The following is a 23,885-nucleotide window of genomic DNA, read 5'->3' on the forward strand; positions in this document are numbered from 1 at the left end:
TTGACCGGATATCTTTGTCCTCTTTAAAAAAAAAAAGTCTCTGTTCACACCACAGAAATATCTCTGTCCATACAAAGAGGCAAAACTGAAAACGATCGCCTCTGAAGCCTGCAATGCCATGCCTGGCCGATAAGTGGCAGGTTAGCAAATTGTGAAAACCATAGAAGAGAACATAATGAGCATGCACAGTCAAAAGTCAAAAACTGGAAGGAGAAGCAGTCAACAGAGTAAGAAGATGGTGCTTAACATCATCGCGTCAACACCAGCTTACTGTTTTATCCGTTTTAGATATCTCCCTATATGTGGGTGAAATCGCTGTGTTTGCGTGGTTGAGAGGCCTAATCGGACAGAAAAATGTGCAAGGAATATATCCATATTCATACTCCATATTGTACAGAGTAAGGTAATTCATTCCATCATTTGGGCACAACAGAGGAGAAGAGTCTGGCTAGAGATTCAGAGCCGCGCTGGGCTGGGAGCACCAGACGTCTTACAAGCAGAGCGTAGTACTTGAAATAGACAAAAAAAAGCATTAAAGTGATACTCTGGGATGGAACAAGTTGGGTCCTATCACAAGGTTTAGGGCAGAAATTACCCCTACAGCAGTGTTTTTGTGCAGCAGAAGCCCAGGGCGCACACACCAAACACCCCCTCCCTGCTCGTCAGCCGGTTTCCTCTGCACTCAGACGGGGCCATATTTTACTTGACCAAAAACACAAATAAATGGACTGATATTGGTCTGCATTCACACTTTATTTAGAGGATTTTCAGCGCGTATCACTTTAAAGTGGAAAGGGACTTTGTGGACCGTATAGAGTTAGGTAACTCATTCCAACATTTGGGAACAACAGAGGAGAAGAGTCTGGCTAGAGATTCAGAGCCACGCTGGGCTGGGAGCACCAGGCGTCTTTCACAAGCAGAGCATAGTCCTTGAAATAGACAAAAAAAAGCATTAAAAGCTGCAAAAATAGTGACGACAGCTTGCAAGTATGTTGCTTTCTGCTGTTCATCCTTTTCTGTCAAAAGCCTTTAACGGATAGATATTCAACCTTAGCTACCTGAAGAAGTGGTTTTTTAAGAAACTTTAACTATCTGTTTGTTTTGAAGGGGTGGAGACCTCTTAGAACAGTTTGACTTCCTTTATAACATTTGTGATAAATCAACACTGAGGAAAGGCACCAAACTGCATCAGAGAATATTTTAGTACGTGTTATAAAACGATAATCTAAAGTTATCAAGCTAAGCTGTGTGGTTTCTTTAGTCCACTCCTCAAACTGACAGCTTTATCAATGCAGATCACTTCATAAATATCTGTGTTGACTGTAATCGTTAAAACATAACAATCCTCGTTGAGCCAAACCACCCTTTGAATCCTTTACTGTCCGCCCACTCATATCTGGATGTTTCCTCCATCAATCTCTCTGAGCACTGTCCTTCCCTTCCTCCCATCCACCCTCCCTCTCGCCTCCTTTCCTCTTCCCTCCTGGCACTTGGCTGATCTGTGGCCGGAGGGTTCAAACAGGGAAGGCTGAAGAAAACTGGTAGGAGGGAGGAAACATGAAAGGAAAGGAGCTGGAGAGTGCAAGAGGATGGAGCAAGCCGGGGAGGGGCTGAGGGAGAGGAAAACGCCAGAGAGTGAAGCAATGATCTGGCTGCTTCTGCTATCGTCGAGGGAGAAGAGGGAGGAGTGCGAAGGAACGGAAAGAGCAGGACAGAAAGGGAGGGAAGGAAAGACAGAGTCCTTATTAACATGGCCTCAGGGCACTCTGTCATCCCTCTTGTTCTTTCTCCCACTCTTTATCACTTTCTTCACCAAATGCCCACACAGACACTAATCTCCAAACAAACAAGAGGATTCAAAATGCAGGAGCACATCAGAGAACATCAGTTTCTAGATGTTTCCTTTACAAACACATGCACAAAACAAGTTTGATTCACACAATGTCCTCAGGATAAGAAGAGAAAATCCATCTCTTCCCTGCACGCCGCGAGACGGTATGATGATAATACTGCATGTGCATGTACAGCTGGTGATAAATCAGCAGGATGGTTAGGGTTACCGTCTCGGACCACTGCGGAGACGTGTTTGAAAACAAAACCCATCAAACAGCACAACTAGCATTTCACATTCTTTCATTATCGAACGAGAATTCAGCTCCAGGCTGAATTTAAGAGATGTCTCTGCCTGGAAGTGATGGACCACCCAGGGTTACCGCAAGGAAAGTGTAAGTGTGTGTTTGACATGGATGTGTGTAGCTCTCAGCCAGCCATATTGTACCGTAAAGGAGGCTCTGCGCTGAAATTGAGCCATGGCTGTGATCCATCGCCAAACACACTGGGCCAAGCCTTCAAATGCAAACTCCTCATCCCTGGACAACGCAGAGAGGCCTGAGGGAGCCGCACATGGACACATCATGTTCTTCTTTCCACTGCTCTCCCTTTCTGTTCTGCAACGGCAAATCCCCTTACAAACAATAACATACTGCAGGCAGATTCCATTTCCTCCAGCTCCAGCTGATTTGCAGCTGTGGTGGCCGCCATCTTTACATACTGACATTTACTTCAGAGCAGCAGCATGTATGATGTTCTCACTCCTCTGAATCTGACCTGTAATATGAACAGAAAGATGTGAATAAAATGCTACCAGGGGGAAAAGTGAGCCGAGCAGCTGAGCATGGACTTCGACACTCCTGTTGTTCTCCAGGATAAATATTGACCTTGGGTTTACTCCAGAGAGCAAGCCTCTTCAACTTGTGTGTTTAGCAAACTTTTCCTAAGCTTTGCAAAACCTGCTAACCCACATTTCAGTGTGACAATCCTCATAACCCTCCAGCCTTCACAAGGATAACATTACCCTGACAGGTGAGCAAAGGTCGAACTGTTCCAACTCAAACGCCCTATCAGAGTCAGTTGTGAAGGTTCAGGTCCTTCAGAAAATTACTTTTTGACTTGGTTTATTTTTTTGTCAGATGTACTGAAGAACATTATACAACTACTTCAGATAAACAAAACAGGAACATCTACTTTACTGTTATCAGTGGGCGTGTTGCAGGTGATTTTTCAAGACCGTGTGAGCAGTTAATAACAGGAGCAAACTGCCCTCTTTAAATGAGGATTTATGCTGCACTACATTTGTACACAGAGCTGGAAAGTCAGGAGCGAGAGTGACGTCATCTCCAAATTCAGTGTTCCAGTTGCCAAGTGGGAAAAACTTGCCATAAGAGCAGTATTTCTGTATATAAACATCAGATGATGCTATATACACAGCTGATTTATTGTGGCAAACACTAGTCAGGAATTCTAAAATGAAAAGAATATAACAGGAGCTTAATTACTGTTAACCCCCAAACTCGGAATTTCCTACTGGGAACTCAGGGGTGGTGTGCGTTCCACCTGGGCGTTCCCACTTGGAACTTGGAAATTCCGACTTCCTAGCAAATCGAATGCAGCATTAGTGTGTGCTAGCTGTTGTCACTATGAAGAGTTTGGGAGGGTAGAGTGACCATAAAGGAAAAATTAAGTTTGAAGACATGAAGATGGAGAAATCAGACAAATGGGTCACAGGCTGCTGCACAGGAAGTGAGAGCTGTGTTCAATGTGGTGCACGTCCTCCACCGTAAACCTCGGGCCATCATTGCTGTATCTGGGCTGACATTGGTCGTAAATGCCCTGGCAACAGTCCGGAGGTCATTCATTGGCAAAGTCCTCCAACTTAGCCGCCGGTGTATAAAGAGGGAGGTTCATCTCCTGTGCTCTCCAGAGAGCACAGGAGATGAACCTTAATTACGCACGGGTGGAGACCAACCACCAAAGACCTAGTTCAAAAAATCAAAGCCCCAGATAGACAATGTTAGATAGACGATATGTCTCCACTATTTTTATTTCTGACAGTCCAACTGTGTTGATACGCACACGCAAGATTCTCATCTATCGTTGCACCTCCGCACCACAATGACCTCAGACGTTTGTGTGTAACACTGTGCCAGTTTGCACCTGCCTTTCAAACGAGCTAAAAATAGACGCTAAAACAGTGACCACTGACAGTTTCAGTTTCAATTGAAGAAAATTTATTTCGTGATTTGTACATTTATCGTTTTATCGCCCAGGCCTCTGTTAGCGATAGAGACAGTTCAGTGAGCAGCCAAATCTTTGACAAAGATCTATTTTTTCCCCATTTGAGTAAAAAAGAAGGAAAGCTCAGCTGCTGGTTAAAAACTTAAAATGTAAAAATCTTCTTTAGTGGACAATCTGGTGTGATTTTACTTGTATCTGTTTGCGTCTATCTGCTGCAGGCCTCCTCCCTCGCAGTATGGCTGAACACACAGATTTTCTGCTCAGCAGCTTTTGCAGTGTCTCTCAGATAAAATCAAACATGCACAGAAAGGCGAAATATGATCACAACTGGTCACTGGAGACACATTTGAGATGGGTCCTAATACCAGGCATAAATCATCACTCAATATAGGATCATATTTTGAGTCTATATGAGTCACAGGATTAAGCTAAATGAAGCCAAACAGAGAAAACAGGGTGAGAACATGTTAAATGTGTGTGAAAGAGGCCATGCAGCAGTTAGCCCTGTCCAGCCCCAGGAAAACCTGGCTCTTCCCAGCCGGGATTTTGGCAGTCAGCTGGAAAATGAGGACACTGCAGAGATGGAGCCCTAGAAATAAAACACACATTAAAAAAACGCACTGTCTCCCTGTATCAGTGCAGCTCAGGGGCACGTGTGCACGCTTTCCTATATGTGTGCCCTGGTATGAACAGCGTGATCTCGCTCTGTATGTAGGTTATACGTCCAATGCATGTCTGTCAGCAGGGATCTGAGGCTCCAGTCAAGAGCAAAAATGCTCAGTCAGCCTCACGGTGAGAAGCAATGACAATTTAGCCTGGACAATAAAACCCTGGGAGCTATGTGAGAGGCCAACACAAAGTTCAGACACTTAGTATGCACACACACACATCACACACAGAGCAGAGGAAGGGTGAGTGAGCTGCTGACGAGGGACAAGCTTGTTCATACTACATACAGACTGACTGGACACGATTCAGTGACCCGTTTAACACACTTAATGCTACCGGCCTCTTTGCAGGTCAGAGCTGTTCTCATAGAGCAGATAGATCACTGTTGTTTTACTTTCTAAAAGTCTATTTTATCCACTGCCCATGATAGATGAGCTTCCTCTGAGCAGTTCTCCTGTGATTACCAACCCAGGCACTGGTGGCATTTAACGCCTGAAGGACACACACACACACACACACATTGCAGGTTATTATCTCATCCTTCTCTGAGCATATGAGTGTAGAAAACAGTTCTCACGCACGATATGCTGCGAGACAAACTTCCAACATCTGGCTTGTTCTAATAAAGGAGACTCTAACTCATTACAGCACGCTGGTTAAATATTTGCCTACCTGATGCCACAGATTTCTACCCCAGTCAAGAGCTGTGTTGTTTGCCAGCAGGCAGACAGAGACTCCAATAGACAATGTTCTGCCAGAGTATGCACTTAACACACTTTCCAAACCACTTCAGACTGCAATATGCACTTAGTAACACACACACAACCACAAACTGCCACCCCAGCAACCAGACTAAAACTAGTAACTCATAATAAACCTGGAAATGAAGCACAGTGTGGGTGAAAGGTCAGAGCGCTTCACAAATCCTCCCTACAAATCGTTCTCCTAAAGATCAGGCCCTGGGTTTAGTACAGAATAAATTGTTTAATTTCTGGGTACTTTATTTTGAAAAATGACCATATCCTTCGCCCCTGCACAGACACACATCCCTCACTATTAGAGCCCCACTGATTAATCGGTTGGGCCGATTAATCGGTCGGGCCGATTAATCGGTCGGGCCGATTAATCGGTCGGGCCGATTGCTGCTGTGACTCCTGAATTTCCCCTCGGGGATAAATAAAGTATTTTCTATTCAATTCTTTTCTATTATTATTGTGTTTACAGCTCGTTCTTATTGATCATTGGTTTACACTACAGTTCTAATGTTGACAGTTTTATAATTAGTTCCTTGTTTTCATTTAATAGTGTATATATAATTAGTTCCTAGTATTCAATTTAATGCGGCTGTCTTGAATCATTTGGGTATTATAATGATTGTGATTATTAGGGATGGGTACCGAATCAGGTACTTTTATAGGTACCGACCCAATTCTGTCAAAAGTATCGGGTACCGGTTCATGTAAAATCAAAAGTTACTATGTTTAGGTACCTAAATGCATACTTGTGACTGTGAGGGGGTTGAAGGGTAGCCAATTTTCCATGCTGGAAATGAACACAGCATTGCAAGGTTATTTAATTAAGAATAAATATGTGTAGAAAAAAAAATTATGTATTTTATTACTAAACAAATTGATATTTTTTAGCACAGAGACACAAAAAAAGTACCGAAAATTGGTATCGCTGAGTACCGGTACCGATTGCCAGGTACCGGGCATCGGTACCGTATCGCTTTAAATGTGAAAGGTACCCATCCCTAGTGATTATACACAGTATAAATCCTGTTTATATCAATAAATTTATTATATATATCAGCTGATATATTGGATATCGGTCAATATATCAGATATAGGCTTTTTTTAGAGATAAGTTATGAACAAACCTCTCTGCAGAGCTTCTTTAAAAAGCCCAAAGATGAGACAGCAGAGCAGCTTTACACTTCCAAGAAAAGAAAGCTAGTCAGAAAACCAGGAGTCCCACTAAAACAAGTTTATTACAGCTGTAAAAGTATGTTTCAGAAAGCCGAAACTCTGCCAAAGCTCTGGATTGATTTACCAATAACGCACCGACAGCCCTGCTCCCACTTCCAACAACCTATCTTTGTGAAGCGAGGATTTCTGCAGAGACAGCAACCAAGACAAGGTTATGACTGGGCACACAGAGACCAAACTTCAGGCGTCATCACCCTTGGATGGGACCGTGGCGCTGCAGGGAAACAAGCTCAGAGCGCCCACTGATTCTGCATCATGCTGAGTTATACTCATAATAGAGTGTGTTTGTGGAAAGTCAAACAAAGAGAGTGGTTGTTTTATCTATTTCAGTAAAGTATAACATCATCCCTCCCATCACATTTCTGGAGCACAGAGAGTCTTGTGTGTTGCGCTGAACCTTTATTGGTAATCAGGGTATTTTAAATAGGCAAACATTAGCTTTACTCTTTTATCACTTTGACCTGAGCTTAACTGAACACTGACAGCATGTGTGCACATCCTCCTCGTTCCCAGACTCACTTCCTGTATAAAGCCAGACAATGTCACATGTGTACATGAACCACGACGCCACTATTGACGAACTGACCGATGAAAACTGCTCCGTCTATTATGATTTCTGTCTTCAGTTATATTTTAAAGCAGTGCAACAAGTACAAACTCTGTTAGTGCACAGGAAAAGGGGCAAACGGTGGCTGATTCAAGTCAACACCTCAGCTGATTTTGGCTTAAATGTTCGTTTGTGACTCTGAGTCATTTCGGGAGGTGACTGTTAGCGGTTGGACAGTTTCCTCACCTCATTGCTTGGGAGAACATGAATCAGCCCTCAGAAATAATCCTTCTATATATAAAACAACGTCTAAAGCTGGAGTCAGAGGAGAGGAAAACACAGAAAAATCCTCCTTTACAATAACTGGAGAATACTTAAAAACGGAGGAGCTTAGTGATTACATGCTGCACTCTGTAGGCAGTGAATGAGTTCAGGGTTTATGATGTAAGCCGTACAGACTGTACACAGCTGCACAACTTGAATACTGTACTCCTCTGACCTTTAACCCCCTTCTTCAGTCATTTCCTGTGATTGAGAAGCAGGCCACAGGACAGAAATGTGTTAGCTGGATAACAGAAATAAATAAGTCAGCTGTAGGGAGCGGACAGAACAAAACTATGTCAGATTTATCAGCGGCAGAAATCTGAAGCAAACATGGCATAAAATCAGATTTCTACACACGCTTCTGTAAATGACAACCATGTCTAAAAATTTCAGATCATGTGAGTGGGGCCACTTCTTCTGACACCTATCCAGTTTAATTTATGAATATGTGCTTTTATTCCTTTCTGAAACCATTTAATGTGTCACTATTTTAGGAGTCTCGCATTTAAATCAGTTGTAAGGAAATCAAAATGTAATTTGACGGTTGAATTGAAAAGTATTTTACACATTTGCCTGAAAAACTTTACTTCTGTGAAAAAGAGGAGAAAATTCTCATGTTTGGGAGACGAATTCTTGAAACTTTTCCCGGAAATTAAAAAATTCGACACAGCTGTTCCATCTCTGATGATCATTAAAATATTTATCCTCAACAATGTGCTAATAATTGGTGTAAACACTCAGTTCGACCCAAATAACATCTCGAGAGCTGCAGCAAATGCTTGTATTTAACACAGACTTTGGAAGAAGAAACAAACAGGATACACCTGTCAATTATTTGTAGACATAAGGAAAAGACATTCACTGGATAGCTTTTTTACAACCAGGGAACCTGCTCTCCTCCTTTATAACGTACAGCTGAAGGCATCTGCTCCATGTATTAATCAATCTTGCAGGAGCTAGTTGGACCATGTCTCTCCCCTTGCAGGTAGGAACAGGCCGTGATATGAAAGATGCAGACAGCACGTACAGACAGTAAGTACATGGATACTCCAGCAGACACAAGTTTTTCACTGAGATGAGCTCCAAGCCAAGGGTCTTCAACCTGTGGCTCTGGAGCCTCATGCTGCTCTTTGACTCCTTTGCAGTGGCTCCTTGTAGCTTTAAAAAAATATTATTAAAATGAACATTTTCAAAATTTCTAATTTATTTTTAATTATTTATTTAATTATATTTAGTAATTTATACATTTAAATTTATTAATCAGAGACACTGACACTAAATAAAACTAAAATGTTATTAAGATAAACATTTTTTGATTTCTAATTTAATTTTAATTATCTAATTATATATATATATATATATATATATATATATATATATATATATATATATATATATATATATATATATATATAAAAATTTTAATTGACACTAAATAAAATCATGCGTTAACATTTTTTAAACTAAATTTGCATCTCAATTTTGCAATAAAGCTTTTAAAATTTTGCTCTTTTTTTTACTTTTTACAAATTATGAATGTAAGTCTTAACAGTTTTTCAAATTTGGTAAAAAACTTCAAAATGTTTTGAAGATTTTGCTTTTTTTTTACATGATTGTAAAAAATGATTAATTTTGCAAATATTTGATTTTTTTTTAATATTTATTTTTTAATTGCAATTTTTTGAAATTACAATTTTTTATTTTTGCTAATTCATGAAATTTGGTTAAAATTTTCCTGATTTTAAATTTTTGGAATTTTTTTCATCTTTTTTTAATTTTTTTTTGCAAATATTTGAAATTTCTTGTTTTTTTTTTAACTTTTGCTTCTTATTGAAATGTCATAAATTTAGCACATTTATTAAATTCATATTAGACATATTTTAATTTTTTTTAATACTTGAAAAATGTAATAAAAATTTAAAACTGGGGCACCACATGTACAATTTTATTAACACTTCTTGTTTAGATACTTATTTACCAGATTTTTACCGTTTATTTATTTATTTTACACTTTTTTTACTTTATTGTGAAGATAAAGAAGATTTTGTGGCTGTGACTAAATGGCTCTTTTGAAAATTTAAGGTTGCAGCCCTGCTCCAAGCGATCAGCACTCCACTCCTCTCTCAATTTATCTAGGAAACACACACTTCCTGAGTGCTGAAAGGCCTGTTAATCTCATAGCAGCATACATACAAATCATTTCACTCCTCCAGACATTAAAAATAAAGCTAACAGTGTCCCTTTTTACCTTCAGGTGCTTTGTTACTACATTCATTGGCAGATTCAGTGAGCCTTAACCTACATCTTCAGAGATATGCCTCTGCACACCCATGAGGGATTTTCCGGTTTTAAGGGAGGCCAATCAACGAGGAGAAACCATCACCAACATGCAACCTAAATTCACTTCCTGTCTTTACATGTGCTCGGCTGCCTGCTCCCTCTGCTGGGCCCAGCCCTGGTATAGTGGTATGCAGCTGACAGACAAGCAAGCCTCTGTAGCTCCACATCTCCACAGAGGGGTTTATATATAGACAGCTAGTCAGGTAAAAAAGCATCCATCCAACCAACAGCTGAGAATACCAATGGAGCTGCAGCCTTCACCTGAGCTAGCCTAGCACGGTGAAAATTCCCCAGCCAATGTGGCCTTAAAACAAACCAGAGGGGCAGTGTGTGTGTGTGTGTGTGTGTGTGTGTGTGTGTGTGTGTGTGTGTGGGTGTGCCACAGAGAGGGAACAAGGGAGGTTGTTTTGGCGTGTGAGACGGTTTGAGCGCTGATGCGGAATGGCAGCGAAGACAGACGGCAGGCTCCTCTCCTGTGCTCGCTCCGGAGCAGGGAGACACAGCAGGCCTCTGACAGAGCACGTTTTATGGGAGTGTCTGTCTGCTGCTGGAATGCTCCCCTTTTTCTGCTTCAGGCCAAATTCCAGCACACATCCAGGCTGTTCTTGTGGCAATATGATTCTCATCAATAACAGCCTTTTACCACGACTTGCATCTCTAGGACTGGAAGGCTCTGAGCATGGAGATGTCTTCAGAGGTAAATCAATTCCAGTCCAGAGCACTTAGGAAAACATTAGTCATGATGCATTCAATGCTACATCCATGCAGCTGGGAAGTAATGCATCCAATCTAGAGCTGGTGTTACTTTAGATAATGTGTTTGTGCAGGCTTTCCCCACCTTCCCCTTCTGTCAACCCCTACAGATAAGCATGTCTCAACAGGGAGACAAAGATTGATTTTCAATGGACACCCATTAGAAAATTATCTACTTGCCTCAAGCCTTTCTTTGTTAAAAATACATAAACATTGCTATGCATTTTGGAGCAAAGACAGTAAATTATCATCCTGTCTTGTGTAATTAGTGTATTGTGGCTTGGTTTCCTCTACTTTTTTGACTTGCTCTGTGACTGAACTTTACCCCTTAGGGTGCATTTTGTATTTTTTCTTAATTATATATTCAGAATAATAAATGTAGGAGTGTCTAACAATAGAATCTATATCTTATTATCTCTAACAAATTCAACACCTCAGGGCAATTGCTCATCATTGGAAGCCCCACCCACTATGTATGTTAACTGGGTTGCATGTCTGTGACTTCTGCAGCAAATTGTGGGTCTAAGTGATTATTACATGTAATTATCAAAACATGATCTGATCACTGGATCTTGAAGAGGTCCACAAATAATGAGATTATTCAACTCAGTTTGATGCCCACATGTGAATTAGTGATCTCAATAGAAGCAATATGGGTAAATTTGACAAGATTACAACCTTGGCAGGGATTAGGCTCCTGTCTCGGACTGGAAACTAATCGAGGAAGCTGGACTAATCATACCTGGCTTGGATAAGCAAGTGAATTAGACACAGACACGTTACCAATCAGTCCACGTTGCTGCCCCGCGCTGTAAAAGCTTGGCTTCAGTGGGAAAGGGTCGTATTAAGGAAAAACTCCACATTCTTGGATTGTTTAGGGTGTGTAATGCATTATTTGTGTGATTTCGAGGCTGTTTCTTAATGTTGGCGGACGTTATTCTTCAAAGCGGAGGTGCCAGCCAGGCCCAAACCAAGCTCGTCTGGCGGAAGTGCAGTGAGGCGCTGGTTCAGGCTAAATCAACGCATAGCCTAAAGACAATGTCCTAATAAAAAATGTGAATTATTTAACCCCGAAGTGGTGATAATACACAAATATCTTTCATTTTCATCGTAGGACCGCGCTTTTATGAAAGCGCTTCCCAGACGTTAGGCTAGCCGTTTCGCTAGCTTGGCATGCTAGCGAAATACCTGTCCTGTTCAATTCATTCACAAAATATGTGAAGGTGTTATTTTCTAACAGAGCAGAGATGGGTGTATCTAGGGTGGGATGTTAGGAGGGTTTGTTAAGACTATTTTTTCAGAGGTAGAATAGGAATAGACGGTTCTTTCATGTTCTTACCTTGTCCAGACAATTCACTTTTTCCGTGGGGTAAACGACTCGATTACATCTGCTACACGACGGATTCATGTTGGTGGAATGCTCCTCTAGCTAGTTAGCACGGAAACCGCCGATGATACAGGTTGTAGCTGTGTGCTGTCGAGTTCACACTTTAATCGAGCTACGCTGGACAGTTTTGACCAAGAGAAGACCAATACTAATCTAGTTGTGTGTAACAAATCCAGGAGGTTGTTGTTGTCGTGGTAGCCGCACAGCTGGCTGTCAGTCCTCCAAGCAGACACGGAAAGCGCGCGCTCGCTTCCTCCTTCACTGCCTCCCTCCCTTCCTCTACTGCGCGTGCCCGAGCCAAAAGGGAAGAGGCCGTGTAGGAGGTTCACTTTTTGGGGAGAAGGTTTCTGACATTTTCACAGGAAATGTATTTTCACATTCAAATTTTTAACTCGATTTTAACTCCTTGTGTCCTGTCTGAAAATGAAGCTCCGTAACAGCCTAACTGTGCAGATTCACTTCCATAAACATGTGCAGCACACCCGTCCTCATCCCATCTATGCTGACATAGCAAACTCATGCGATCATCTTTATTGTTGCAGGTTTGGAAAGGGGTTTACCAATCATGCAATCACATTTTTACACATCTGCCACGTTCACTGCATGCCCTACTTGACTTCTGCAGGATGCGTTTGGTTAGGAGGACACCTGCTGGCCGAACAGAGGTACTGTATTTTCTTATTCAGTGCCAGGTTTGTTTAACATTAACTATTTTGTTTTTTTTTTTAAAGAAAGAAAAAAGAAAACACCTGTTGTAATTTGTAGCATTAACACCACCATCACAAGCAGCACAGTCAGGTCTTTATTACATTGCTACATTGCTAAAATAAGCACAGGTTAGGGTTGTCAGCTTTGTGGCATGCACTTCTCTCTTTATTGCAGTCAGATTTGGTCACATTTATGAATGCATATCAGTTAACTCCAACAAAAACGTACTTTTATCCTGAAATTATTTCATATTAAACAAAAATTCTTATCCATATACTTCGTAAAAAAAAAGGACATCTTAAAAACCAAGATACAAAATATAAAAGCCAAAATGTTTTGTGTTTATAAAAAATGCAAAAATTGGTTTCATTCTAACGTCTTGTTTTTCAAAAATTTCTACCAGTGACTTCAACATGGCCCAGCTTCAACAATGCAAGCTTTTTCATGTCCGTCTCCTTCCACTTCTGTGTAACCAGGTTGTTGCTTCTTAAACTTCAAGGAAGGCCAGAAACTCTGTCGTCGCTATGGAAAGAAAAAAATGTTGTGAAGTGTCATAATAACAGAACATCTTGCTCTTCTCAGGGCTCAGTAAGCACTCACCTGGATGAGGTAAAGTGGTGATGCAGCTGTAGGATGATAGTTGATGTAAAGAGCGAGAAGTACTAGAGCCAGAAGTAGCACCATGGCAGCTGCTATGCCGGCTATCACTCCTGTGTTTGTTAGTACATCGCCCCTGGATGAAGAATCTGCCCTCACATCTGTAACAAAGATAACGTTAGCTATACCCTTCCCTTATGCCCAACACTATTTGTTTAAACAGTGTTAACTCACCATTTCCTGCCCTGTATATAAGATGTTTGGTCTTATCTGAGAAAAAAAGTTAATTTTGAAATTATTTAATGTTAAAAAGTCTACAAAAATAATTAAATTATGCATATACTGTACAAAAAATGCAACCTCACCATCATTTACACAGCCCTTTTGAATAGACGTCAAAGGCGCCTCATCCTCTGGTGTGATCGAGGAACCAGTGGAGCTGTCAGCTCTGTGGTAATCCTCACAGGTTCTATCTTTGCTCTGCACATGAACAACAAATTACATGAATAAATCTTAAAAATAAAAAGCAAACACATGATCTTCGTGGTCAGTAATACCTCTTCTGAGCAGCCAAAGTCCAACCATTCCTGTCTGTGTCTATCCATTCCATCTGAACACCTAAAACACACAGGATCTTTATTTCAAAGCTTAAAAAATGCATTTTCTTGAACATATAAGCTCAAAGAATGGCACACTCACCTCTGGAGTACATTGCACCAGCTGCAGCCAGAAGGTTGGTCTGATGAGAGACAGGCCTCACAGCTGTCATGCTGCAGGCAGGCTGAGAAAGACAGAAAGAAAAGTTATTTTGGAAATGAGATTAGGTTAGTTTATTGGGTTGGTTTATTGGTCCTATGGGGGATAACAGCTATTTATGTATAATTTTGCACACAAGTGATAAAAAGGAAGAAACAGGGGATAAAAGATGTGAGAAGAGTAAACAACTCACTCGGAAGTGCAGTAAATTCTACAGCAGAGTAGTTGGTGATCTTTGTGGTGTCAATCTCAACTCGATGGTACTCATAAATTGTTTGGCTCTCACCATCTTAGATTAAGGAAAAGCAGGATCAAATGTTAATGAATTCAAAGAACACTGTCTTAGACTCTTTTTGCTTTGTTTCTGACCTGTTGGTTGAGGTGTGGTGACCATGAAGGCATCAGACAAACCGGCCTTGACAGAATGGTCAGCTGAGCTGATCACATCTAACGACAGAGGGACCTGACAAACCGGGAAAAGAGGAATAGGATGAGACAGCAAGACGGTTGAGGAAGTGAATATAAGAGCACAGAGAACAGGTGTTTCTCACATCTCTGTAGCTGAACGTGATGGTTCCTGATTTATGAAGCGCAGCCTGAAATGTAAAGCCCCCAGCCGACTCTTTTCCAGGAAGCCTGACCTGTTCCCACTGGACCACAAACACCTCACCTGCACACAGAGGATACAAAAAAACAGTCACACAAACTGGATGATAAATCTGAGAAATGAAGGTTGGTTTTAACATTACACAACATTTTACCGTTATCCAGGTACTGCACAGTGGAGTCTTTGGAGTAGCTGGGGTCAAAGTTGCCCATTAGAGGGGCGATGTACTGTGTCGCTGTCAGCATACGGTGAATAATTTCTCCTGTGAAGATAAACCCTGAAAAAAAAGGCCAGATGGGAAAATGTGTAAGATGTAAGTGCTACCTTGTGAAAACACTCCTCTGCTCTGAAAACATGTAGTTAAGGTCACTTGAACATCTGTGATGAAAAAGGAAAGTACCTCCAGTTGCTATGGTAATCTGCCTCAGGTAATGTCCGTAAAAAGGGAAGGCAAACGACAGAGCAACCCTCTGTGAAAAGAGAGGAGACAAAAACAGCAGGAGGCAGATGGAGCAATGTTAGATTTGTACCTATTGACTTGGCAGTGTTTTCTGAGCAACATACATATTTGCATAACTACCTGTAAGACGGGTGTTGCATTTATGTTTGACAAACATAGTATAAACAAGGGGGCACCCGGATTTGAACCGGGGACCTCTTGATCTGCAGTCAAATGCTCTACCACTGAGCTATACCCCCTGTCTCTTCCATTCCCAGCGAAAGCTATTCTTCACACCAGCAGGCTCCACCTTGGCTTCCCTGTGATAGGACTTCTTCCCAGCATGCAGTCTGATGCAACAATCCTGCAACCCTTTAGTGACAGCACTGAAACAACTGAGCTGTAAAGGAGTGAGTCATCCAGGGTGACGGACTTCAGCAGAGATAACCTGTGAAAAACTGACAACCTCAACACCACAACAGGTGAAAAGACTGCAGGTAGTTTTTATGGACCCAAGACGACCAAGCTGCTGGCACATTTCCCATCTCAGTGTCATCCTCCTGTGATGTGATGCAGAGCTGTTGCTTCAGCTGCTGCCTCATTAACTCCGGTTCCACTTGATAATCCCACGGTTCTCAGAGCGCAGGACTACTTGTTCCACTAAATCTTGTTAAAGTGAGCTGTGGGAACTGTACAGGTGCCAGGTGTTTAACAGTAAGTGGAGGTCGAGACTTGCCAGGTGCTGACAGCATCTGGCAGACGTGTTGGCCTCGACATACACCAGCAAGTCCTGGTTCTTTTTAAGTCCCCTGACTGTGTTGCCTAATAGTTCAGACTGAAATCCACTCTTACTGGAACACTACCAAAAAAAACTGATATACACTCCACGCTATCAGATCATCACCTTTTGATAGACCCTGTCAAATATTTATCGACTGAACTGCTTTTATTACTTGGTGTGCAGGGCACCCCTGCTGCATTTTTACTGTTACATTCTTATTAGCATTTTTATTTTTCTAAGTAAACATCTATTTGTACATATTTTTTTATTTGGTCAAATTTCTTAAAACATGAGAGGCAGGTATCCTTGTAAAAATAATACAAACAAAAAAAAAGAAATAAATAAATGAAAATATTATTTAAAAAACAATAAAAATAAATAAATAAAAATATTATTTGAAAAAATACAATAAAAATTAATAATAATAATAATAATAATAATAATAATAATAATAATAATAATAATAATAATAATAATAATAAATAAATAAATAAATAAATAAATAAATAAATAAATAAATAAATAAACCTTAAATTAAAATATAAAAACTCATAACCTAGAAAAAAAAGAGGACTCTAATGCCATGTGACATTGGGCGTGAATTTACAACTAAAGGAAACTTGTTCCTGGGACTCACCACAGCCTGTTTGTATGAATTTGACAGTATGGCATGGACTCTAACTTCGCCATATCGAGCGTCATTCATGTCTACCCAAAGCTCCTTTGTACGCTTGTCCTCTGGGCCATAGCTGCGCCACGTGTAATACTTGCCAGAATCCTCCTAACAGAAAGAAAAACAGAAAATTTAAGGTCAGGATGGCGTGACTGTGTTCAAAGACTATCATACAGGCTGCCACACTAAAAGTTCACACAGCACATGGTTAAATCATGTGATGTCATTCACTTCCCCAAATAAGTGATTTTTTCCAAAAGAGGGCAGTGTTTAACTTCAGCAAAAACAAATACAACAAAGGCAGGAACATGATAAATGCCACACGCCATGACTGTAATGACAAACAGTGTGGCGTAGAACTCACCACTACGCGTGTCATGTTGTTTGGCAGGGTGTTGATGGTGAGTCCTCCACCCAGGACAGCTGGGCTTCCTCCAGCCTGGCCTGAAGTTGACCTCTGAGCTCTTTGACGATGAATGTCCCGGCCAGTTTGTGAAGTCACACTGTACCACATCTCTGTCCAAAATAATAAAAATCAGGTTAGCATGTCGTGAGGTCATGAAATGAGTATTTACATCCACCTCTAAGTCAACTGATGCATTACACCGAAGCTTTATTATTTCCTGGCAGCGGTACCTCACTGTCACATAACATTTCAGAGGAGCTTTGTTCACACTTTACAGGCTCAGAGTCACTCAGTCAGATACATGAGAAATATCTCTTTGTGTTTGAATAGTGAGTGTTGGCCTTGTCAGTTGCAGCCAACTTTGTATGAAGGCAAAAACAAAGTAAATATACTTTGGGGAGGCTGTGAAGGGACTGCCAGAACCAATAAACACTGTTAACCATATATGATAAGCAAACTGAGGTAGGTAGACTTTGTTTTAATTTTGGGTGTTGTATGTTTCATCCTGCTTCCTTTCAAGCCACACGCTAAAAGCCACATATTCCTAGTTTATGTTGAGAGTTTACACTAACACCACACCGTTATGTTCCTATGGTTAGGGAATATCTGACAGGGTAAGCAACAGGACTTTGATGTGGGATGTTTGTGAACAATATTGTTCAGTTGAAAACTGCAATTTATTTATTTTTTGCCAACTAAATACTGGCAACTTAAAGCACGTGCAGTGTATTAAATAACAGCCAACAAAACAAAAATATATAGACTTATTGAATGGATGAAAATCTATCTATCTATCTATCTATCTATCTATCTATCTATCTATCTATCTATCTATCTATCTATCTATCTATCTATCTATCTATCTAGTATTACGGTACATGAAGATTGATTGCGCCTCTTGTACATTCACAACGGCACCACGGTGACGTCACGCACGAGGGCTCCTATATATAAACCCGCAGTACGTCAGACTGTTAGCGGAGCCGCGTAGCATTAGCTTACAGACCTAACCCTGCCTGTGAGCAGCACTCGTCTTTAACGTTTACTTTTTCCCTCTTGTGCTTTCGGTAGACGATGGGAGCTGCTAAATGTAGCGCCGGTAACCCTTTAAAAGCATAGAAAGTAAGACCCAGAACCTTTTAAAAGCCAAGGAAACCCCTCTCCGCGAAGTTCAGTTACCCGCCCACAGACACTGCGGTGCGTGGTCAGCGCGGCTGCCACAAAGAGTTCGTCTCTGCTGCTCCTGTGTCTCCTCATTGGACCGTGTTAAATATAGACCGTCGGATTTTAGATTGGTCGGGATTATCATCTGAACAGAGCAAATCTGAGAAGGGTGTCTCAACCAGATCTACAACTGATCTGGTTTGAAAGCCCGCTCTCAAACACCTTGTCTAAGTGTGGGAATGTCACTAACCTGTGGGAAGGTGTTTGCCTGCTCCCTAATCATGCTAACACGGCTAACAGCTCCACCTGCACACGTTTACACAAAGCACAAACCTAACCGAGCCTGCAAAGAGTGAGAGTATAGTTGCTAACCCGAAACTAGTAACAGTCTACAGACACTGATATAGAAACTTCCTGCGTGTAATCTGGCAATGCCCTCCAAAGAGAAGCTCAGGTGGGCCTTGACTATTAAAACATACCTGGGACTTTCTACCAGATAAGGACATACCTGGACTTGCATCGCAAAAACTTAAACGATCCAAAAATGTCTTTAACAAACTGGAGGGTTGATTTCTGATTTGTTCAACAAAGTAACACGGGAATTACTAGATTCTTAGATGATTTTTTTTTTTAATGAAATCTTTATTTAAATTGACAACACTATAAAATTAGGCCTAAACAGCATAATCTGCTAATTTAATACATTTACATGTTATCCTCCTTTAAAATGTCTATTTATTTACAACTGTTTTAAATTTTCGGGTCAGTCCTGTGACACATTTACATAAAACCATCCAAAAAAAGGTGATACATGCAATTTTAAGGCGAAAGTGGCTTCATGTCTTTAAATATAACTGGCACTGATTGAGGATAATTTCTGACACTGATATCTGGGTTTTTTTTACCCTGTTTTATTTATTTATTTATTTTATAGTATTGTATTTTTAAAAAATATAAAGTATTTTTTTAGCCGTAAAGCTGAAGCAAAACATCAGTAGAACCAAATGTGCCTTAAAAAAACTTTATTTTTTATTTTAGGGGTTTTGACCCCGTTTTATTTATTTGTTTATTTATTTGAGAGTGTTGTATTTTTTAAAAAAAATATATGTATTTTTGTAGCGGTAAAGCTAAAGCATCAGGCCCTGACACACCCAAGTTTTTAAATAGGAAAAAATGAAGTAGCTCAAAATGTGTTTTTAAAAATACTTTATTTTATTTCAGGGGTTTTTACCCTGTTTTATTTATTTATTTATTTATTTATTTATTCATTTATTTATTTATTTTATTTTATTTTTTCAAAAAATATATTTATTTTTGAAGTGGCAAAGCCAAAGCATCAGGCCCTGTCACACCCAAGTTTTTAAGAATAAAACAAAAAAAATTAAGTAAAACCAAATGTGTCTTAAAAAAATCTTTAAAAACTTTAACTTTTTTATTTCATGTTAACAGCTCATATGCTTGCATGCAATTGCATTAATGTTAGACAAAAAGGACGCCTGTCACCTTCAACTCATATCACTAACATGTTATACTTTAATATTTTATTGGAAAAAAAATCATTACACTATCATTTTCTACATTCTTTGTAACCCTGAAAGTTTTTATGTTTTTAAAGACTTTTAATTCAAAGATTCAAACATGCTGAGATGAGAAATCGTGCTAATCTTACAGTTCAACATTCCCTACATATGCCTTATTATTCAAATTGAATTCAGACATTTCCAGTTTCTGGCAGACTGACCCATTTATGAGGCGACATGAAGCCCATGTTTTAATTTACTAAAACTGTCTTTTTGCCACGTCTCTTCTTACTTACACGCCTGATTTAAATTAATTGTAATGACATCCAACCCCCCCTGCAGTCTATTAGTATTAGAGTTTAGATCATATCTGAAACCCAAACCTGCCAAGTTACTTCGATTTTGTAACAACGTGCTTGGGAAATGGCTGAGATGCAAATTTCTGCCAGCACAGATTTTCATGCTTAGACATTTTAGAATGAGGGGTCCTGGGATTATTCTTATTAAAAGCAAAACTTCATGAGGTTGGGAGATTTCACTTGGAGAGAGCTGGGAGTAGCAAAACCCGTTATGAGGAGCATTGTTCTGAATAGAAATGTTAAAATAGCCTGTGTATTTTTATGTGCTGGGGCAGACAGACTGACATGCAGACAACCCTCCCACTCCTTCAGAGAGGAATGACAGACTAGGAAGTTAGTTCTGCAGATGTTCGTTATTAAAACACAATAATTATGCTTCACAGGGCAGATTTCTCAGAGCACCATCACCCAGTGCAGCTTCTCTTTGGTGAAATGTTAGCTACATCCTGTCCTGAGAGTGGGAGGGCATCGCTTGTGCCAAATCCCCAGAGTTCATCCTGTGTGTGACTCTAACTTTAACGATCACTCTGCGTTGTAACACTGATATCCATCTCAGCTATAGTGCGTCATTGAAGAAGTTACTGAAGTGACAACCCAAACGTCCTGACCTCATAGGAAGCCTGTTGTGTTTGTTCTCGAGACTTTCTCTCCACCCTTTGATTGAATTTAGCAGTGCGTCACAGCATGCGTGGCTGCTCATAAATTAAACCTCCATGTGTGATCACTGAGCGCTGCATCCACCCTGTTATGGCATCTATGAGGTAAGAGGAGAGCTGGTGTGGTGCAGAGTGATTAAGGTCGGACACTTGAGAAGAAGTGAGTTATACTTTAACATCTGCTCATGAAAAAAAAAAAAACACCTAAGTTTCTGAGTCTGTGTCATGCCATTTTAACAAAACTTGTGCCACTTTTTATTTCAGACTCAGAGGGTAGCTGTTTTGGTCAAAGCGCTGACCTCTCCACTCTTTTAACAGCTACCAAACCACACCGCTTAGCGTCCTTTTTCTGTGAGCGGTCAGCTCCGAGCGGTCCGAGCGAACACACCCTTCCTGAGCAGAGGCCGGAGGAGCTGGCACACGTCTCCCAGCATCACCCACAATCAGCGTGCATAGTTCATTTCCAGGCTGAGATGCAGATGTGCAATCTTTAGTCTCATCCAGCTTCAAAGCTCTTCTGGTTGCATATTAATTGGACTTTCCCTTTCTCCATTACAAAAGGCTCAAGATGCTGAAATTGGTAAATCTCTTTGTATGTATTTTGGACGCATAACAAGCAGCTGACATATTCAAGAAACAATTAGAATTAATGCTTTGAGAGGAGCCTCCTTTTTATAAACAACTCTGGAATCCAAAAGATGACTAATTTCATCTCAAACATCTCCATATGAGGGCAACCTGTTAGATTTCAACATAAAGTGAAAGACGTGATACTCCAAATTTGGTCAAAAATGAGTCTCCTGCTCTTTTTTCACTCTTGATTGGTGAAACCAAATCTTTTTTGTCCGATAAGAGACATAAATGAAGGATGCAAACACTGTGCCAGATGAAATCACGAGTCACAGTCGCTGGCAGATGAATGTTTTTCTTCATGCCGTTTTCTCTGACTTTAAACACAGGCGTCAGTTTTATAAAACAAGAGTCAACCTGGGCTCGGCAGACAATAACATCCTATCTGTGATCCACTCTTACAATCCGTCTCATTCTTGTCTACGCTCAGCTCCAACATGTCTGGATCCGCTTCGGGCTATTTGTTAAGCAAACTTCTCAGCAGGACCAAAGACAGGAGGCCAAACACTGAGGTCACTGCAGGATATACTATTCATTTTCAGCAGGCGGCTCTGTGTTTGTACAGTCTGGTTCAGATGCTGTCGATGGCTCCCTGAGGAGGAGAATCATATTTTAAAACTGAGTGATGAACAATGTTGAGTTAAAGGGCAGATAAGAGAAAATCAGGCACAGGAAAAGAGGGTATGAGGTAATCACACCTCGTTTTGTGATTATTTTAAAGATGCTCCAAGAAATGTTTGACGCTCTTTCAAGGAGGATCGACTGACACAACTTTCTTTCTCTGACAGCAATAAAAGAAGATTGAATTCTGGAGGAGTTTGCAAAAAAAAAAAATGAGCTGTTGAAATATGTCTTCAAAAAAGTCCCAGACACACCTCCTGCAAAGTCTCCAGCTTTTTGTCAGGATTATGCAAAACTGGATCCAACAGCTCTTAAATTTTTCTGCCAAAGTCTCGCAAGGAGGCATGAAAAAACAGAGTCTAATTTTAAACCAGAGACATAGCTGTTTGTGGCTTCTTGTTTAGACTCACTGGCATGCTTGTGGACGAGGGTATTTTAATTGTGGACTTTGTTGTAAACTAGGTCAGTCTCTTTAGTGCGTATGGTGTGCCCACGCGTCGCCCCGTAAAGAGTTTTGCTGAAGCTCTGTGGTTTATGCTGAATTAAAATAGCAGCGCACATGAATTGGAGAACAAATGGCTTTAAAAATCTAAATATTAAAACTGTTTTCATGCATCAGCGTGGCTTCAAAGAGGAGACAGCAGTGATGGAGAGAAAAGAAACCAGCTCACCTGTTTCCCCTTGGTCCACGGCGCTCACCAGCTCCGTTTGGGAGCCCCACAGCAGCAGCATCACCAAACTCCAAGACATGATCTGCAGAAAACAAACAAAAAAAGTGCAAATGAATAAAAGATAACTCTTCTTCTCTTCTACTTTTTGCAAAAAGCTGTTTCCTCTTCAATCCAACCTCCACCCGTCACTCTCCTCCCTCCCTGTGAATCTTACCCTCTCCACACTGTTTCTAAATACACCCTCTCCCTCCTCCTCTGTGCTGTTCATCCGTTTCCATGGTGATTACAAAGACACAAGGATCAGATGGAGAGGCGTTGCAGCAGGGAGACCATAAAGGTCAGGACAATGAGTTATATCTTTGTGTTTTGGAAGATTACACCGCTCATTTGGGGATTCAAGGTCCCTAAATCCATTGCTCACCTCAGTCCCATCAGTCTGAGTGATAAAATACGAGCAGTGGACGTGTGTGGAGCCTCCCTCTGTCCAAAACAACCGTGAGGACAGATATTACACATTCTATTCATCACTCCTCTAAACATCACATCTCTCTTCTAGCAACAGCCTCAAACATGGAACACAAAACGTCCCTGTTACAGTTTTAACTTCCAGAAGTTGTGTAAAAGCTTTTGTTTTTACGGCCTGTAAAACTGAGGAGATTAACAAGCCCTGTGGCTGACTCCAGCCCCTCTCTGCGCCACAGCTTTTATCATTTCTATCTGTTATGGGAGCAAACATGGAATCCCTGGCAGAGAAAATGGCAGCTGAGGGTTTATTGGACTCACAGCTGGAAAGACGATCAGTACCATGTCCCATGATGTGGAGCGTGAACACCGTGTTCTGTGTGCTGCAGCAGGTGTGGGTTACCACCGGTGACTGTAGAGAGCTTCAAAACAAAAACTAGAGAAGTTGCATGTCCTTGCAGCAAATGCTGAAGCTAAAGAATGAGAATGAAAAAAAATGGAAAAATGTACAGAGGTTAAAGTTGCAGTAGTAATAGAAGAAGTAGTAGTTTGAAGTCAGGGAACGTTTTATGGTGTGGGATGGTGTTGTGTCATTGTCCAGGTGACGAGCGGTGTCTGGTTTCCTCCAAACATGACGCCTGGAATTCACGCCAAAGAGTTCAATCTTTGTCCCATTGCTCGGCTCGAAGTGAGGTCCCCACAAAAACTGCTCCCCCTGGTGGCTGGCTGCAGTATAGGTTAAAAAATCCAGCT

At 40.8% G+C, this 23,885-nt stretch overlaps 2 protein-coding genes and 1 non-coding gene across 4 annotated transcripts in view; all 3 read right to left on the minus strand.

Moving 5' to 3' along the window:
* lasp1 (LIM and SH3 protein 1) overlaps positions 1-12,362 on the minus strand; it is a 38,454-nt gene extending 26,092 nt beyond the window's left edge. Inside the window, exon 1 of one of the 2 annotated variants that reach the window (XM_074696970.1) lies at positions 12,035-12,362. In XM_074696970.1, coding sequence (XP_074553071.1) covers positions 12,035-12,103 — 69 coding nt within the window. In that variant the 5' untranslated portion in view covers positions 12,104-12,362. The remainder of the gene's footprint in view (positions 1-12,034) is intronic. The other variant, XM_074696969.1, reaches the window with a different exon arrangement.
* A 404-nt stretch (positions 12,363-12,766) lies between these two features.
* On the minus strand, positions 12,767-23,518 carry LOC141809742 (plexin domain-containing protein 1-like). Its single transcript, XM_074696915.1, has 15 exons — positions 23,454-23,518; positions 22,671-22,752; positions 17,008-17,159; positions 16,608-16,751; positions 15,151-15,220; positions 14,905-15,027; positions 14,695-14,813; positions 14,513-14,606; positions 14,337-14,432; positions 14,087-14,168; positions 13,945-14,005; positions 13,753-13,867; positions 13,622-13,657; positions 13,391-13,548; positions 12,767-13,312 (listed from the first exon to the last, which is right to left on the minus strand). The coding sequence occupies exons 1-15, from the start codon at positions 23,475-23,477 to the stop codon at positions 13,199-13,201; spliced, it is 1,470 nt and encodes a 489-aa protein (XP_074553016.1). The 5' UTR covers positions 23,478-23,518; the 3' UTR covers positions 12,767-13,198.
* Positions 15,378-15,449, minus strand: trnac-gca (transfer RNA cysteine (anticodon GCA)). Its single transcript has one exon. It is a non-coding gene; the product is annotated as a tRNA-Cys (tRNA).
* Positions 23,519-23,885: the final 367 nt, after the last annotated feature.

This window comes from Halichoeres trimaculatus, unplaced genomic scaffold (assembly GCF_033239565.1).
Source record: "Halichoeres trimaculatus isolate MK-OKI-2021-1 unplaced genomic scaffold, fHalTri1.1 fHalTri1_scaffold_20, whole genome shotgun sequence".
Classification (NCBI taxonomy): domain Eukaryota; kingdom Metazoa; phylum Chordata; class Actinopteri; order Labriformes; family Labridae; genus Halichoeres; species Halichoeres trimaculatus.